The 13,380-nt window shown below is 43.3% G+C and overlaps 1 protein-coding gene across 2 annotated transcripts; it reads right to left on the bottom strand.

The window, feature by feature from the left end:
- On the bottom strand, positions 1–6,739 carry LOC135561861 (gastrula zinc finger protein XlCGF49.1-like). 2 transcript variants are annotated; one of them, XM_065003998.1, is made up of 6 exons: positions 6,236–6,739; positions 5,735–5,864; positions 5,466–5,558; positions 1,396–1,507; positions 1,069–1,196; positions 1–522 (listed from the first exon to the last, which is right to left on the bottom strand). In XM_065003998.1, the coding sequence occupies exons 3-6, from the start codon at positions 5,469–5,471 to the stop codon at positions 229–231; spliced, it is 540 nt and encodes a 179-aa protein (XP_064860070.1). In that variant the 5' UTR covers positions 5,472–5,558; positions 5,735–5,864; positions 6,236–6,739; the 3' UTR covers positions 1–228. The 2 variants fall into 2 exon arrangements, with proteins under 2 accessions (XP_064860070.1, XP_064860069.1); XM_065003997.1 differs by having other exon boundaries at positions 1–1,196.
- Between the last annotated feature and the right edge of the window lie 6,641 nt (positions 6,740–13,380).

Here is a 13,380-nt window from a genome sequence, read left to right as displayed (position 1 = left end):
TAACATTGAGATACTTTTTATTTATTTATTTGTGGGAAAACTTTCAGCTGAATTCCTGGTCTTTTTTTGTTTTTAACCAAAAACAAATCCCCCAAATCCTGTTGCTAACCCCTGATCTATGTCTCATCATACTCATTATTTATTCAGTTCAGTTCACCTCATCCACTTCCCTACTATATCCAAAACCAACAGAATTAGTACTAAGTAGTAGTACAACATTACATATTACTATACATGGGCCGTGTGCATTTTCTGTTGGTGTACCCTGAGGTAGCTCCTCTCTGAGAACCTCTTCCCACAGTGAGTACAGGCAAACGGCCTCTCTCCTGTATGGACCTTCAGGTGCATCTTCATATGGTGCTGGCGGGAGAACCTCTTCTCACACTGGGGGCAGCTGTAGGGTTTCTCCCCTGTGTGGACTCTCTGGTGCCTCTTCAGGTTGGACGAGTCTGAAAAACTGGCCCGGCACAGGTGGCAGCCGAAAGGTTTCTCCCCTGTGTGCATCCTCTGGTGGATCTCCACCTGTTTGGGCAAACGGAAGGCTTTCCCACAAAATGAACACGGAAAGCGCTTCTCTTTGGCGCTGCCACCTTTACTGATTCCATCTCTAATACTGTCATTTGTCAATGGGCTTGTGCAGCCATTTAAGGTTGAGGCACTGGCATTGTCTGAGGTCTGGTTTAACATAAGGAGAGTGTGAGGAGGATGAAGGCCAGGGAGTGTCTGTGTTGTCTCAGGATCCATGTTCCAGTTGATAGATCCTATAGAAGGCAGGCTGAAGGCAGCACCTGTTAGGGGGTTAACCTGAGGTGCCATCAGTCTCTCTGAATCACAACTATAGGAGCAAGACGGAGCATCGCTAGCAGTGTCAGTGTCTGTTCTCTCCAGCTGCATACCAACACCTCCCTGTCCCCGCAGACAAAATCTACTACTCGCCCTGGTCTCAGCCAGTCTGTTGTCACGGAGACTAAATTCGGTTGTTGTTTTGTGTTCGACAGTCTGTTTCTGGTTGTGGTTAACACTGTTGTTCCCCAGCCCAGTGTTGAAGACACTGTCCCATCCACTGACCTCCACATTGTCGCCTCTAGTCCTGGCCTGCTCAGTGATGTCGTCCCCCGGGCCATTGACTGCACTTGTCTGGGTCTGGGAATCCAAGATGGCAGCCCAGTCTCCTCTGTTAGCCTCCAGCCAACCACCTCAGGAAAAGTTTAGAAAATAGATCTTAAAAACATGGCAGAGAAAACTACATAGGGAGTTTGACTTAATTACTTGGTCAAGTTCATACATTGTTTTTGTATGTAAACATATGGTTTATTGATTTCATTTTATGAATGAAGAAAATAAATTAATAATAGCCAGGTGCATCACAGGTGCATATATGTATTTCTTCCTTACCTTGCTCCCCCATCTTTAGTCCACTCAACAGGTTAATGCCCTCTTGTTCGTCTTCTATCGTCTCCTCTTTGACCAGCAGCAGATCAGGCTTCCCATCCTCCATGTCTACTGACTGTAAGAGATACAGAGTGAGAGGATGTTGGATCAAGAAATCTGATATGAGCACCTTGCTATGGAGCATCTTCTGATTGGGCAATGAGGGATTGCTATGAGTACTATGCAAATGTTAGTTGATTTGATACTATGCAATCATGCTAGTTGTTTTGATCACTTGACACTATTGGTTTGCTAATTCAAAGTCATGGTCCCACTATTAAGACAACATTAATCAAGATTAGGGTTTGTATCCACAAAGCATCTTAGACTAGAAAATTGGTTGTGCTGAGAATAGACACATTTTACTCCTACTCTTATGGGTAAAAATAAAAGCTCTGCATGAAGCCTCTTCTAGTCGACAGATATTTAGGACCCCTCATGAATTGTCCTAACCAGTTAAGAGTTATCAGCAGGTTTCTTGATTATAAGAAAAGGCAGAGAGTCAGTGGCTCCTGCACCACATGCAATTGCTTTGGAGTTGATAGAATATTTTGATATTTCTACATGATCAACCCATAAATAATCTACTCTGAACAAAAACGCAACATTTTTTTTTTTTTTTACTGAGTTACAGTTCATATAAAGACATCAGTCAATTGAAATAAATGTATTAGGCCCTAATCTATGGATTTCACATGACTGGGAATACAGATATGCCTCGGTTGGTCACAGATACCTTTAAAAAAAAAGGTAGGGCCGTGGATCAGAAAGCCAGTCAGTATCTGGTGTGACCATGTGCCTCATGCAGCGCGACACATCTCCTTCACATAGAGTTGATCAGGCTGTTGAGTGTGGCCTGTGGAATGTTGTCCCACTTCTCTTCAATAACTGTGCGAAGTTGCTGGACTTTGGCGGGAACTGGAATATGCTGTCGTATACGTCGATCCTGAGCATCCCAAGCATGCTCAATGGGTGGGTGACATGTCTGGTGAGGATGCAAGCCATGAAAAAAAAAATGGACATTTCCAGCTTCCAGGAATTGTGTACAGATCCTTGTGACATGGGGCTGTGCATTATCATACTGAAACATGAGGTGATGGTGGCAGAAAAACAGTACGGCAATAAGCCTCAGGATCACGTCGCGGTATCTCTGTGCATTCAAATTGCCGTAGACAAAATGTAATTGTGTTAATTATCCATAGCTTATGCCTGCCCATGCCATAACCCCACCACCACGGGGCACTCTGTTCACAACGTTGACATCAGCAAACAGCTTGCCCACATGACACATGGTCTGTGATTGTGATGCCGGTTGAACGTACTGCCAAAATCTCTAAAACAACTTTTGAGGCTGCTTATGGTAGTGAAATTAGCATTCAGTTCTCTGGCAACAGCTCTGGTGGACATTCCTGTAGTCAGCATGCCAATTGCACACTCTCTGTGGCATTGTGTTGTTTGACAATGCTGCACAATTTAGAGAAGGGCCTTATATTGTCCCCAGAATAAGGTGCACCTGTGTAATGATCATGCGGTTTAATCAGCTTCTTGATATGCCATACCTGTCAGGTCCAAATTCTACTTTTAACAACCATACTGTATGATTCAGTACAATATGCCTATCACGTTATAAAAAATATCAGAATTTGTAAAAAAAAAAAAAAAAAAAAAAAAATAATAATAATAAAATTTAAAAAAGAAGAAGATTATGGATGCCAACATAAGGAAAGAATTAAGAGAAGGCAAAGTTATCTTATCAGGTGAAAGTTATAAAACGGTTTCCCACTGCAACATTTGACGGACAGTTACATTCACCGTTGTAGTCTGAAGCGTGCTATAGCATTCAAAGCTGGCGATGCCTCATTGCGGCAGGGTAGCCTAGTGGTTAGAGCGTTGGACTAGTAACCGAAAGGTTGCAAGTTCAAATCCCCGTGCTGACAAGGTACAAATCTGTCGTTCTGCCCCTGAACAGGCAGTTAACCCACTGTTCCTAGGCCGTCATTGAAAATAAGAATTTGTTCTTAACTGACTTGCCTAGTTAAATAAAGGTAAAATAAAAAATAATAAAAATTGCGACAGGGTATAAACTATCATTTGCAACAATGTTAATGAGCGCCATCACCATCTTTCCTTTGCAGTAACTTCAACTGTCGTGATTACCAGCAGAGAAACTTTTATGAGTTAATTTTAATCCTGGCTCAGATTTTGTCTGAGCAGTGTCAAGAACATCATCCTAAAAACCTACTCTGAGCTGGGATTTTTTTTGGGTCTGAAAACAGGTTTTAAAATAATTCCTTCGACCTTTTCTGAGATGGTTTGTGGATATGGGCTCTGTGCAAGCTTCACACAACCACGGTGAATGTGACTGTACATCACATGTTGCAATGGTAAAACGTTTGATCTCATTTTTGTCTGATAAAATCTATTTCCCTACTCTTAATTCTTGGCAAATATGTTGGCATGCATAAGCTGATGGTTGAAGCAGAATTTATATAATTATACTGTTATATCAACACACTCTGCTGTCACTGCTGTTTAACAACTCGCTTTGGCACAGTTGGCATAAAATCACTTGCCGAAAGCGTTGCATAAAACGTTTGAAAGATCTATAATTTTCCTCGAACACAATCAAATTGAACCTAGGCCCTAGATGCCTTCAATTTCACAACTTAAAATGCATTTCCCATTTAGCTATATTTTTTTAACATGATATTGCACTCCAAAGGGATATCTTAAAATAACATGTAGGTTACTTAAATAATAAAATAAAAAAATATGTGATTCTTTATTAGCCTATGTGGTTATAAGAATTTAGGCATATCATGTGAAATAGGGCTCATGTGAAATCATTTTAAAATAACAAAATGTATTGTTGCATGTAGGTCTAGATCATTTATGTATGTATCAATATTAACATTCTTTCAACAACTCCAATGCAATTGCATGTGGCACAGGAACCACTGATTGCATTTTTCTATTATCAAGGCACCTGCTGGTAACTCTTAACTGGTTAGGACAGCTCAAGGTGTCATTAATACACTACAGCGCCTTTGGAAAGTATTCAGACCCCTTGACATTTTTCACATTTTGTTACAGCCTTATTCCAATATGGATTACATTTTAAAAAACTATTCCTCATCTATCTACACACAATACCCCATAATGACAAAGTGAAACTATTTTGGTCTAAGAACCTCTTCCCACAGGCAAACGGCCTCTTCCCCATGTGGACCTTCAGGTGCATCTTCAGAAGGTGCTGGTGGGAGAGCCTCTTCTCACACAGGGGGCAGCTGTAGGATCTCTCTATTGTGGACCCTCTTCAGGTTGCCAGCCTGGGCTAAGTGCATGTGACACTGGGTACAGCTGAAGGATTTCTCCCGTGTGGAACTACTGGTGGAACCACCTTCTGGGAGCAGCTGAAGCCTTTGTTACAGAACATGCAGAGGAACCGTTTATCTTTACTACCACCCGATGTGGCTTCCTCTCCCGGAACCTGGGCTCTAGCCCTGTCTTTTGAGTTCAATACCTGATCGAAAAGGCCATGTAAAGCTAAGCTTTTCATGTAGTCTAAGAAGTCTCTGTCCTGTGAGTGTCCATCTCCTAGGTGGCTATCTGCATTCCATGTGGAAGGAATGTCGCCCTCCACTTTCTCAGTCACTTCATCTATGACCAGACCCTCCCCTTTCTTATCTAGGCACCCTTGAAAGCATACACTACTACTGTACTAGTTCCAGTCCCCTCTAGACAGATCAGTCTGTCTTTAAACCCAAGGATATGTTGCCAGGTCCATCTATTTAGTGTAAAAACAAGACAGATCATCAACACCAGTGTATAACGCATCACCATCTACACAGGAATTAACAGCCCTTTGGCTCTGGTGAAATACCAGTAGATACTCTGAGCCGGGAGCAGGAGGACAGCCCAGTCTCCCCAGCCCCTCTGGGTCTGATCCGTGGACAGATCCGGTGCGCAAGAGAGAGCCTGTGTGTTACAGTAAAAGTCTCTGACATTAGGATGGCGTTCAGCGTGCCACTGACCTCCATGATGTTGTGTTGTGTGTCCTCTTCTTCAGTCCTCTCCTGCTTGACCAGGGACGATCCTCTAGGACCTGCAGCCTCTGCATCTGCATCCTGACACAAGAGAGGAGGTTATTACCGGTACATGTGTAGAATTGGATAACAATGTCATAGGGAAGTCTCACAAGCTCTGCTATGGAAGATAAATGAGGATGTACATGTAAGCAAGTGAAAAGGTGAGGTGCCTTTCTGAAATAAACTGGCCACATTTGATGCACTGTTACACAAACCTCTATCACGATAACGTGCTGGGTTGAGGTTCCACTCCCTCATCAACAGTGATTGGTTGGTCATCTCTCCATGTATTGTGTCCCGCTGGCTTCACAAAGCTCCTGTGGCCTCCAGTGAGATGTCCTTCACCTGAGGGTGGGGGGGGTGGTGGGGGGGGGGGACATGATTAAGTTAGTTACTGCCAATGCTATATTGTACAATGTTGACTTTTGACAGGGTCTAGAATTGGCCAGGATGTAAGGTTACACTTTGCATAACTTCTTGATATATTATTTCTAGATTGATTAATTATGTTCCATTCATCATATTGTTTTCAATTAGTAAATGCAGTAAATCAAGAATATGGTTAGAATATGATCGTGTCTTTGTGCAAGATAGCTAAGTAAATCAGGGGAATTATTGCATACTATCCAAAAACTGACCAAGACCCAATTATGGTTAACATCTAGTCACACATGTGCAGAGGGGGCTCCGCTGCCTCGGCCTTCTGCAAAATGTACCTCTTTCCATTCCTCTGTATCCGTCGATCATCTTGACACTACAGGGACGTTTGGAGAGTGCGCGCTCTCGCGTTGTCCTCTCTGCGCGCTCCCGTGCCACCTTCAGTTCCACTAGCTGTAGTTTCCTCCGCAATGCCCTGTTTTCTTTCTGGCTTTGAGTTATTTCCAAACGAAACACTGCATAGTCGTCGTCTACGAGTTTACAGACTTCTGCCACGGCTGCATTCGCTAGCACCTCCATAATGGAGGCGATTTCAGTGTGAAAAACCATGGCCATTGTTTGCTAACGTTAGATGTTATCCATGTAACGCCAGCTTTTATCAACCAAGTCCTGTCTCCAACGCGAATGAAATACTAACTTGCGTAAGTATGTGATTCTGAGCAGTTAAATTAGTAATATTTTGAATTCCATCGTGTTAATGTCTAAATAAAAACCCTAACGACAAAATGGTTCTTGGTCATGTTTACATCCGTACTTGTCTGGGTTTTAAATGGCGGTTGGCTACCAAAAAGTTGCATTACCGCCACCAATTGGACTGGAGTGGGAGTCCATTACACGTTATAAAAGAAAAGGTCCCAACCCACTAACCCCCACAGTGGAGACCAATATTTCCATACTATATACTAACCCAAGATAGACCAGAGCCTGTCGTTTCTGATGGAGGCAAATGAGTCATAGTGGGCAGAACAAGCAAGGAGGCAGGCAGAGCCAAGCACAAGCTAGTGAGATCCTATTGTTGCGTTCTAGCACTTATTTGCCTATTTCCGTCAGGGGACGCCCAGTCTGAAGTGCGCTCGTGCAATGACTAAATTCTAAACAACGCATTTTGGGGGGAAACTTTGGCAAAGAGTAAAGTCTACAAAACACAATCCACTCTGTTTGTTACAGATTCTAGTTCAGGAAACAGAAAACTGTATGGAGATCAAATGTTTAATAGATGAGGAAATTTGCTGGAAAATCCATATTGCTCCATCTTCTCCCACTTCTGGCCACTGGGCTTCCTCTCATAACCATATTTGGAAGTGAGTGGAAAAGCCATTAATAGATCTGTTGAAAGATCTGGTGAAATATCTGGCTCATTGTTCCATCTGTGGTGGCAGTGTCATTATACCCCTAAAACCTAGCGGTCAAACAGGGAAATGGTTCCAATCATTCATTTTTCCCATTGGGGATTTCAATAACATTTATAATAAGGGCTGTGTTTCGTGTAGCGTTACCCTGGTGTGATGTTTTGATAACCATGTAAATCTCTCTCGGACAAGGTGAATTTGATCAATATTCAGCTCTATTCAGCTCACGCCAATCGGTGCTTCCCGCTTGCTTAACCCTGAAGCCAGCTGCACCAATGTGTTGGAGGAAACACTGTTTAACTGACACCCGAAGACAGCCTGCAGGCGCCCGGCCCGCCACAAGGAGTCACTAGAGCGCCCGGCCAAACCCTTCCCTAACCCGGGTGACGCTGGGCCAATTGTGTGCTGCCCTATTGGACTCCCGGGCACAGCCTGGGATCGAACCCAGGTTTTTTGTACACATGACAGGAGTTTACACGTTTTTGTTACAGCCTTTCACTAATACCTCATTCAACTAATTGTTGTCTAAATTGTAGACAATGAATAGTTGAACATGGTGTTTTTGCTGGGCAGAAAATAAAAACTGTAAATATCAACCATATACAGTGCATTCGGAAAGTTTCAGACCCCCTTTTCCACATGTTACGTTGCAACCTTATTCTAAAATTGATTCAATTGTTGTTGTTTTTTTTAATCTATGGCAAGACCTGAAAATTATCAACAACAAATTTGATAGAGCTTAAAGAATTTTGAAAAGAATAATGGGCAAATGTTGCACAATCCAGGTGTGGAAAGCTCTTATAGACTTACCGAGAAAGACTCGCAGCTGTAATCACTGCCAACAGTGCTTATACAAAGTATTGACTCAGGGGTGTGAATAATTGAGATATTTCTGTATTTAATTTTCAATAAATGCACACACGTTAAAAAAAAAACATGTTTTCACTTTGTCATTATGGGGTATTGTGTGTAGATGGGTGAGAAAACAATTATTGAATCCCTTTTGAATTCAGGCTGTAACACAACAACATGTGGAATAAGTAAAGAGGCATGAGTAATACTTTCAGAGGGCACTGTACCTCTCGTGGTGAATGCCAATCCTGACCCTGTCTGTATTCGTGGGGTAACCATGAGGTCACTTTTTTGTTGACAAGATAAAGTTAGGGATGACATGCAAACAACAAACGCTGAGCCTTCATATTCATGCTTAACGGACCAAATAATGAAAGACAAGCACTGTAGTTTTGAATTCAGCAAAGTGGGTGTGGAAGAGGTGAGTGTTGGTATCTATATATAAAGACAAGCTGGATGGGAAATTGCTGAGATTGGTAGTGGAATACATTGAGACTCCTGTTTGCCACATCTTCAATTTAAGCCTAGAAGACGGTGTGCGCCCTTAGGCCCGGAGGAAGGTTAAGGTCATTCCACTGCCCAGAAATGGCAAAGCACCCTTTAATGGCTTAAACAGCGGACCAATCATCCTTTTACCAGTGCTTCCCATGCTTTTAGATACAAAAAAACAAATAAAGTTATTTTACAGAAAACAAATTAACAACAGACATTCAGCATGCTTACAAGGAAGGGCACTCAAAATGCTCTGCACTCATGATTGGCTGAAATAAATTGATAGAGCGGTTTTGTTAGACTTCAGTGCAGCTTTTGATATCATTGATCATAACCTATTTCTGTGAAAACACAAAATATATCAAAATGGCTGTGTATTGTAATTTAAACTGTATTGTGTTATGTAAATGATGGGCCTTGCAGGAGCTGGAAGGGTTCATAGAGCAGGAGCCATCTCCTGTTTCTGAAGCGTGGGGCAGAAACAGGAGATTGTGGGAATGATTGCTCTTTCCATGACATAGACTGACCAGGTGAAGCTATGATCCCTTATTAAAGTTACCTGTTAAATACACTTCAATCAGTGTAGATGAAGGGGAGGAGGCAGGTTAAATAATTATTTTTAAGCCTTGAGACAATTGAGACATGGATTGTGTATGTGTGCCATTCAGAGGGTGAATGGGCAAGACAAAAGATATAAGTACCTTTTGAATGGGGTACGGTAGTAGGTGCCAGGCACACCGGTTTGTGTCAAGAACTGCAATCCGGGGCCAGAGGTCCAGTCTCTACCGCCATCAACACCACAGGTCCTACTGGATTGCTGACTGTAAACACAAATTGTACATTAGAGCATATTAAGGTTTACAGTATACAGTTGAAGTCGGAAGGTTACATACACCTTAGCCAAATACATTTAAACTCAGTTTTTCACAATTCCTGACATTTAATCCTAGTAAAAATGCCCTGTCTTAGGTCAGTTAGGATCACCACTTTATTTTAAGAATGTGAAATGTCAGAATAATAGTAGAGAATTATTTATTTCAGCTTTTATTTCTTTCATCACATTCCCAGTGGGTCAGAAGTTTACATACACTCAATTAGTATTTGGTAGCATTGCCTTTAAATTGTTTAACTTGGGTCAAACGTTTTGGGTAGCCTTCCACAAGCTTCCCATAATAATGAGTGAATTTTGGTCCAGTCCTCCTGACCAAGCTGGTGTATCTGAGTCAGGTTTGTGGGCCTCCTTGCTCGCACACGCTTTTTCAGTTCTGCCCATACATTTTCTATGGGATTGAGGTCAGGGCTTTGTGATGGCCACTCCAATACCTTGACTTTGTTGTCCTTAAGCCATTTTGCCACAACTTTGGAAGTATGCTTGGGGTCATTGTCCATTTGGAAGACCCATTTGCGACCAAGCTTTAACTTCCTGATGTCTTGAGAAAGTGGTGATCCTAACTGACCTAAGGCAGGGCATTTTTACTAGGATTAAATATCAGGAATTGTGAAAAACTGAGTTTAAATGTATTTGGCTAAGGTGTATGTAAACTTCTGACATCAACTGTAGGTATAGATATTAAAATAACTATGCATAGATAATAACAGAGTAGCAGCAGCATGGAGGGGGGCAATGCAAATAGTCTGGGTAGCTATTTGATTATATGTTCAGGAGTCTTTTGGCTTGGGGGTAGAAGCTGTTTAGAAGCCTCTTGGACCTAGTCTTGGTGCTCCGGTACCACTTGCTGTGCGGTAGCGAAGAGAACAGTCTTTGACTAGGGTGGCAGGAGTCTTTGACAACTTTTAGGGCCTTCCTCTGACATTACCTGGTATAAAGGTCCTGGATGGTAGGAAGCTTGGCCCCGGTGATGTACTGAGCCTAACACACTTCCCTCTGTAGTGCCTTGCGGTCGGAGGCCGAGCAGTTGCCATTCCAGGCAGTGATGCAACCCGCCAGGATGCTCTCAATGGTGCAGCTGTAAAACCTTTTGAGGATCTGAGGACCCATGCCAAATCTTTTCAGTCACCTGAGGGGGAAGAGGTTTTGGTGTGCTTGGACCATGTTAGTTTGTTGGTGTGGACGCCAAGGAACTTGAAGCTCTCAACCTGCTCCACTACAGCCCTGTCCATGAGAATGGGGGCATGCTCGGTCCAACTTTTCCTGTAGTCCACAATCATCTCCTTTGTCTTGATCACTTTGAGGGAGAGGTTGTTGTCCTTGCACCACACGGTCAGGTCTCTGACCTCCTCCCTATAGGTGGTCTCATTGTTGTCGTTGATAAGGCCTACCACTGTTGTGTCATCTGCAAACTTAATGATGGTGTTGGAGTCGTGCCTGGCCGTGCAGTCATGAGTGAACAGGGAGTACAGGAGGGGACTGAGCACACACCCCTTGTTGTTAACTACCCTTACCACCTGGGAGCGGCCCATCAGGAAGTCCAGGATCCAGTTGCAGAGGGAGGTGTTTAGTCCCAGGTTCCTTAGCTTAGTGATGAGTTTGAGGGCACTATGGTGTTGAACGCTGAGCTGAAGTCAATGATTAGCATTCTGACATAAACTCAGCAACATCCTCTCACTGTCAACTGTGCAAACTTAACATATGTAAATATTTGTATGAACATAAGATTCAACAACTGAGACATAAACTGAACAAGTTCCAAAAACGTGACTAACAGAAATTGAATAATGTGTCCCTGAACAAACCTGCAAGTTCCCAGAATTTTCTGGGGGGGGAATGGCCCTAGCCCTCACGCTTCGATCCAACAGGACCCAGACGTGCTCAATGGGATTGAGATCCGAGCTCTTCTCTGGCCATGGCAGAACACTGACATTTCTGTCTTGCAGGAAATGACGCACAGAACGAGCAGTATGGCTGGTGGCATTGTCATGCTGGAGGGTCATGTCAGGATGAGCCTGCAGGAAGGGTACTACATGAGGGAGGAGGATGTCTTCCCTGTAACACACAGCGTTGAGATTGCCTGCAATGACAACAAGCTCAGTCCGATGATGCTGTGACACACCGCCCCAGACCATGACAGACAATCCACCTCCAAATCGATCCCGCTCCAGAGTACAGGCCTTGGCGTAACGCTCATTCCTTTGACGATAAACACAAATCCAACCATCACCCCTGGTGAGACAAAACCGCGACTTGTCAGTGAAGAGCACTTTTTGCCAGTCCTGTCTGGTCCAGCAACGGTGGGTTTGTGCCCATAGGCGACTTTGTTGCCCATGATGTCTGGTGAGGACCTGCCTAACAACAGGCCTACAAGCCCTCAGTCCAGCCTCTCTCAGCCTATTGCGGACAGTCTGAGCACTGATGGAGGGATTGTGCGTTCCTGGTGTAACAAGGGTAGTTGTAATTGCCATCCTGTACCTGTCCCGCAGGTGTGATGTTCGGATGCACCGATCCTGTGCAGGTGTTGTTACACATGGTCTGCCACTGCGAGGACGATCAGCTGTCCGTCCTGTCTCCCTATAATGCTGTCTTAGACGTCTCACAGTATGGACATTGCAATTTATTGTCCTGGCCACATCTGCAGTCTTGATGCCTCCTTGCAGCATGCCTAAGGCACGTTCATGCAGATGAGCAGGAACCCTGGGCATCTTTATTTTGGTGTTTTTCAGAGTCCGTAGAAAGGCCTCTTTAGTGTCCTAAGTTTTCATAACTGTGACCTTAATTGCCTACCGTCTGTAAGCTGTTAGTGTCTTAACGACTGTTCCACAGATGCATGTTCATTAATTGTTTATGGTTCATTGAACAAGCATGGGAAACAGTGTTTAAACCCTTTACAATGAAGATCTGTGAAATTATTTGGATTTTTACAAATTATCTTAGAAAGACAGGGTCCTAAAAAAGGGACGTTTCTTTTTTTGCTGAGTTTAGGTGTTCCTTTTGTCCAGTTGTGAAAGGGCAGTGTGGAGTGCAACAGAGATTGCATCATCTGTGGATCTGTTGGAGCGGTATGCAAATTAGAGTGGGTCTAGGGTTTCTGGGATAATCGTGTTGATGTGAGCCATGATCAACCTTTCAAAGCATTTCATGGCTACAGATGTGAGTGCTACGCGTCAGTAGTCATTTAGGGAGGTTACCTTAGTTCTTGGGCACAGGGATTATGGTGGTCTGCTTGAAACATGTAGGTTTTACAGACTCAGACAGGGAGAGGTTGAAAATGTCAGTGAAGACACTTGACAGTTGGTCAGCGCATGCTCGGAGTACACGTCCTGGTAATCCGTTTGGCCCTGCGGCCTTGTGAATGTTGACCTGTTTAATGGTCTTACTCACATCGGCTGCGGAGAGCGGGATCACACAATCGCCTGGAACAGCTGATGCTCTCAGTTGGGAGACGGCACACGAGGATTGGGCCAAACTGCCAGTACAGAGGTACAGGAAGTTCATCGGTGGCTATAGGAAGTGCTTGATTGCAATTATATTGACCAAAGGCTGTGCTAGCAAATATTACGTCTAGGGTGTCAATAATTTAGTCAATGCCAAGTTTATTTTCTGATTTAAATGGATATATTAAGTTCTGAATCATAAACATAGGTTACATAATTGTGGAGACCAAATACATTGGTGAATTTCAACTTATTTTTAGGGAAAATGGTCAGTTAGTTGATAAAAGTGCAAGGGCCACGACTGTGTGTGTTGATTAAATAATGAAGTATAATGTTTTGGTTAGATTGACAAGGGAAACTCAGTCCCTTCAAGGATACAAAAATAACCAAGACAGTCAGAA

This window comes from Oncorhynchus nerka, linkage group LG18 (assembly GCF_034236695.1).
Source record: "Oncorhynchus nerka isolate Pitt River linkage group LG18, Oner_Uvic_2.0, whole genome shotgun sequence".
NCBI lineage: Eukaryota > Metazoa > Chordata > Actinopteri > Salmoniformes > Salmonidae > Oncorhynchus > Oncorhynchus nerka.
Note: the sequence above shows the minus strand (reverse complement) of the source record. Positions and strands in the feature narration are given on the sequence as shown.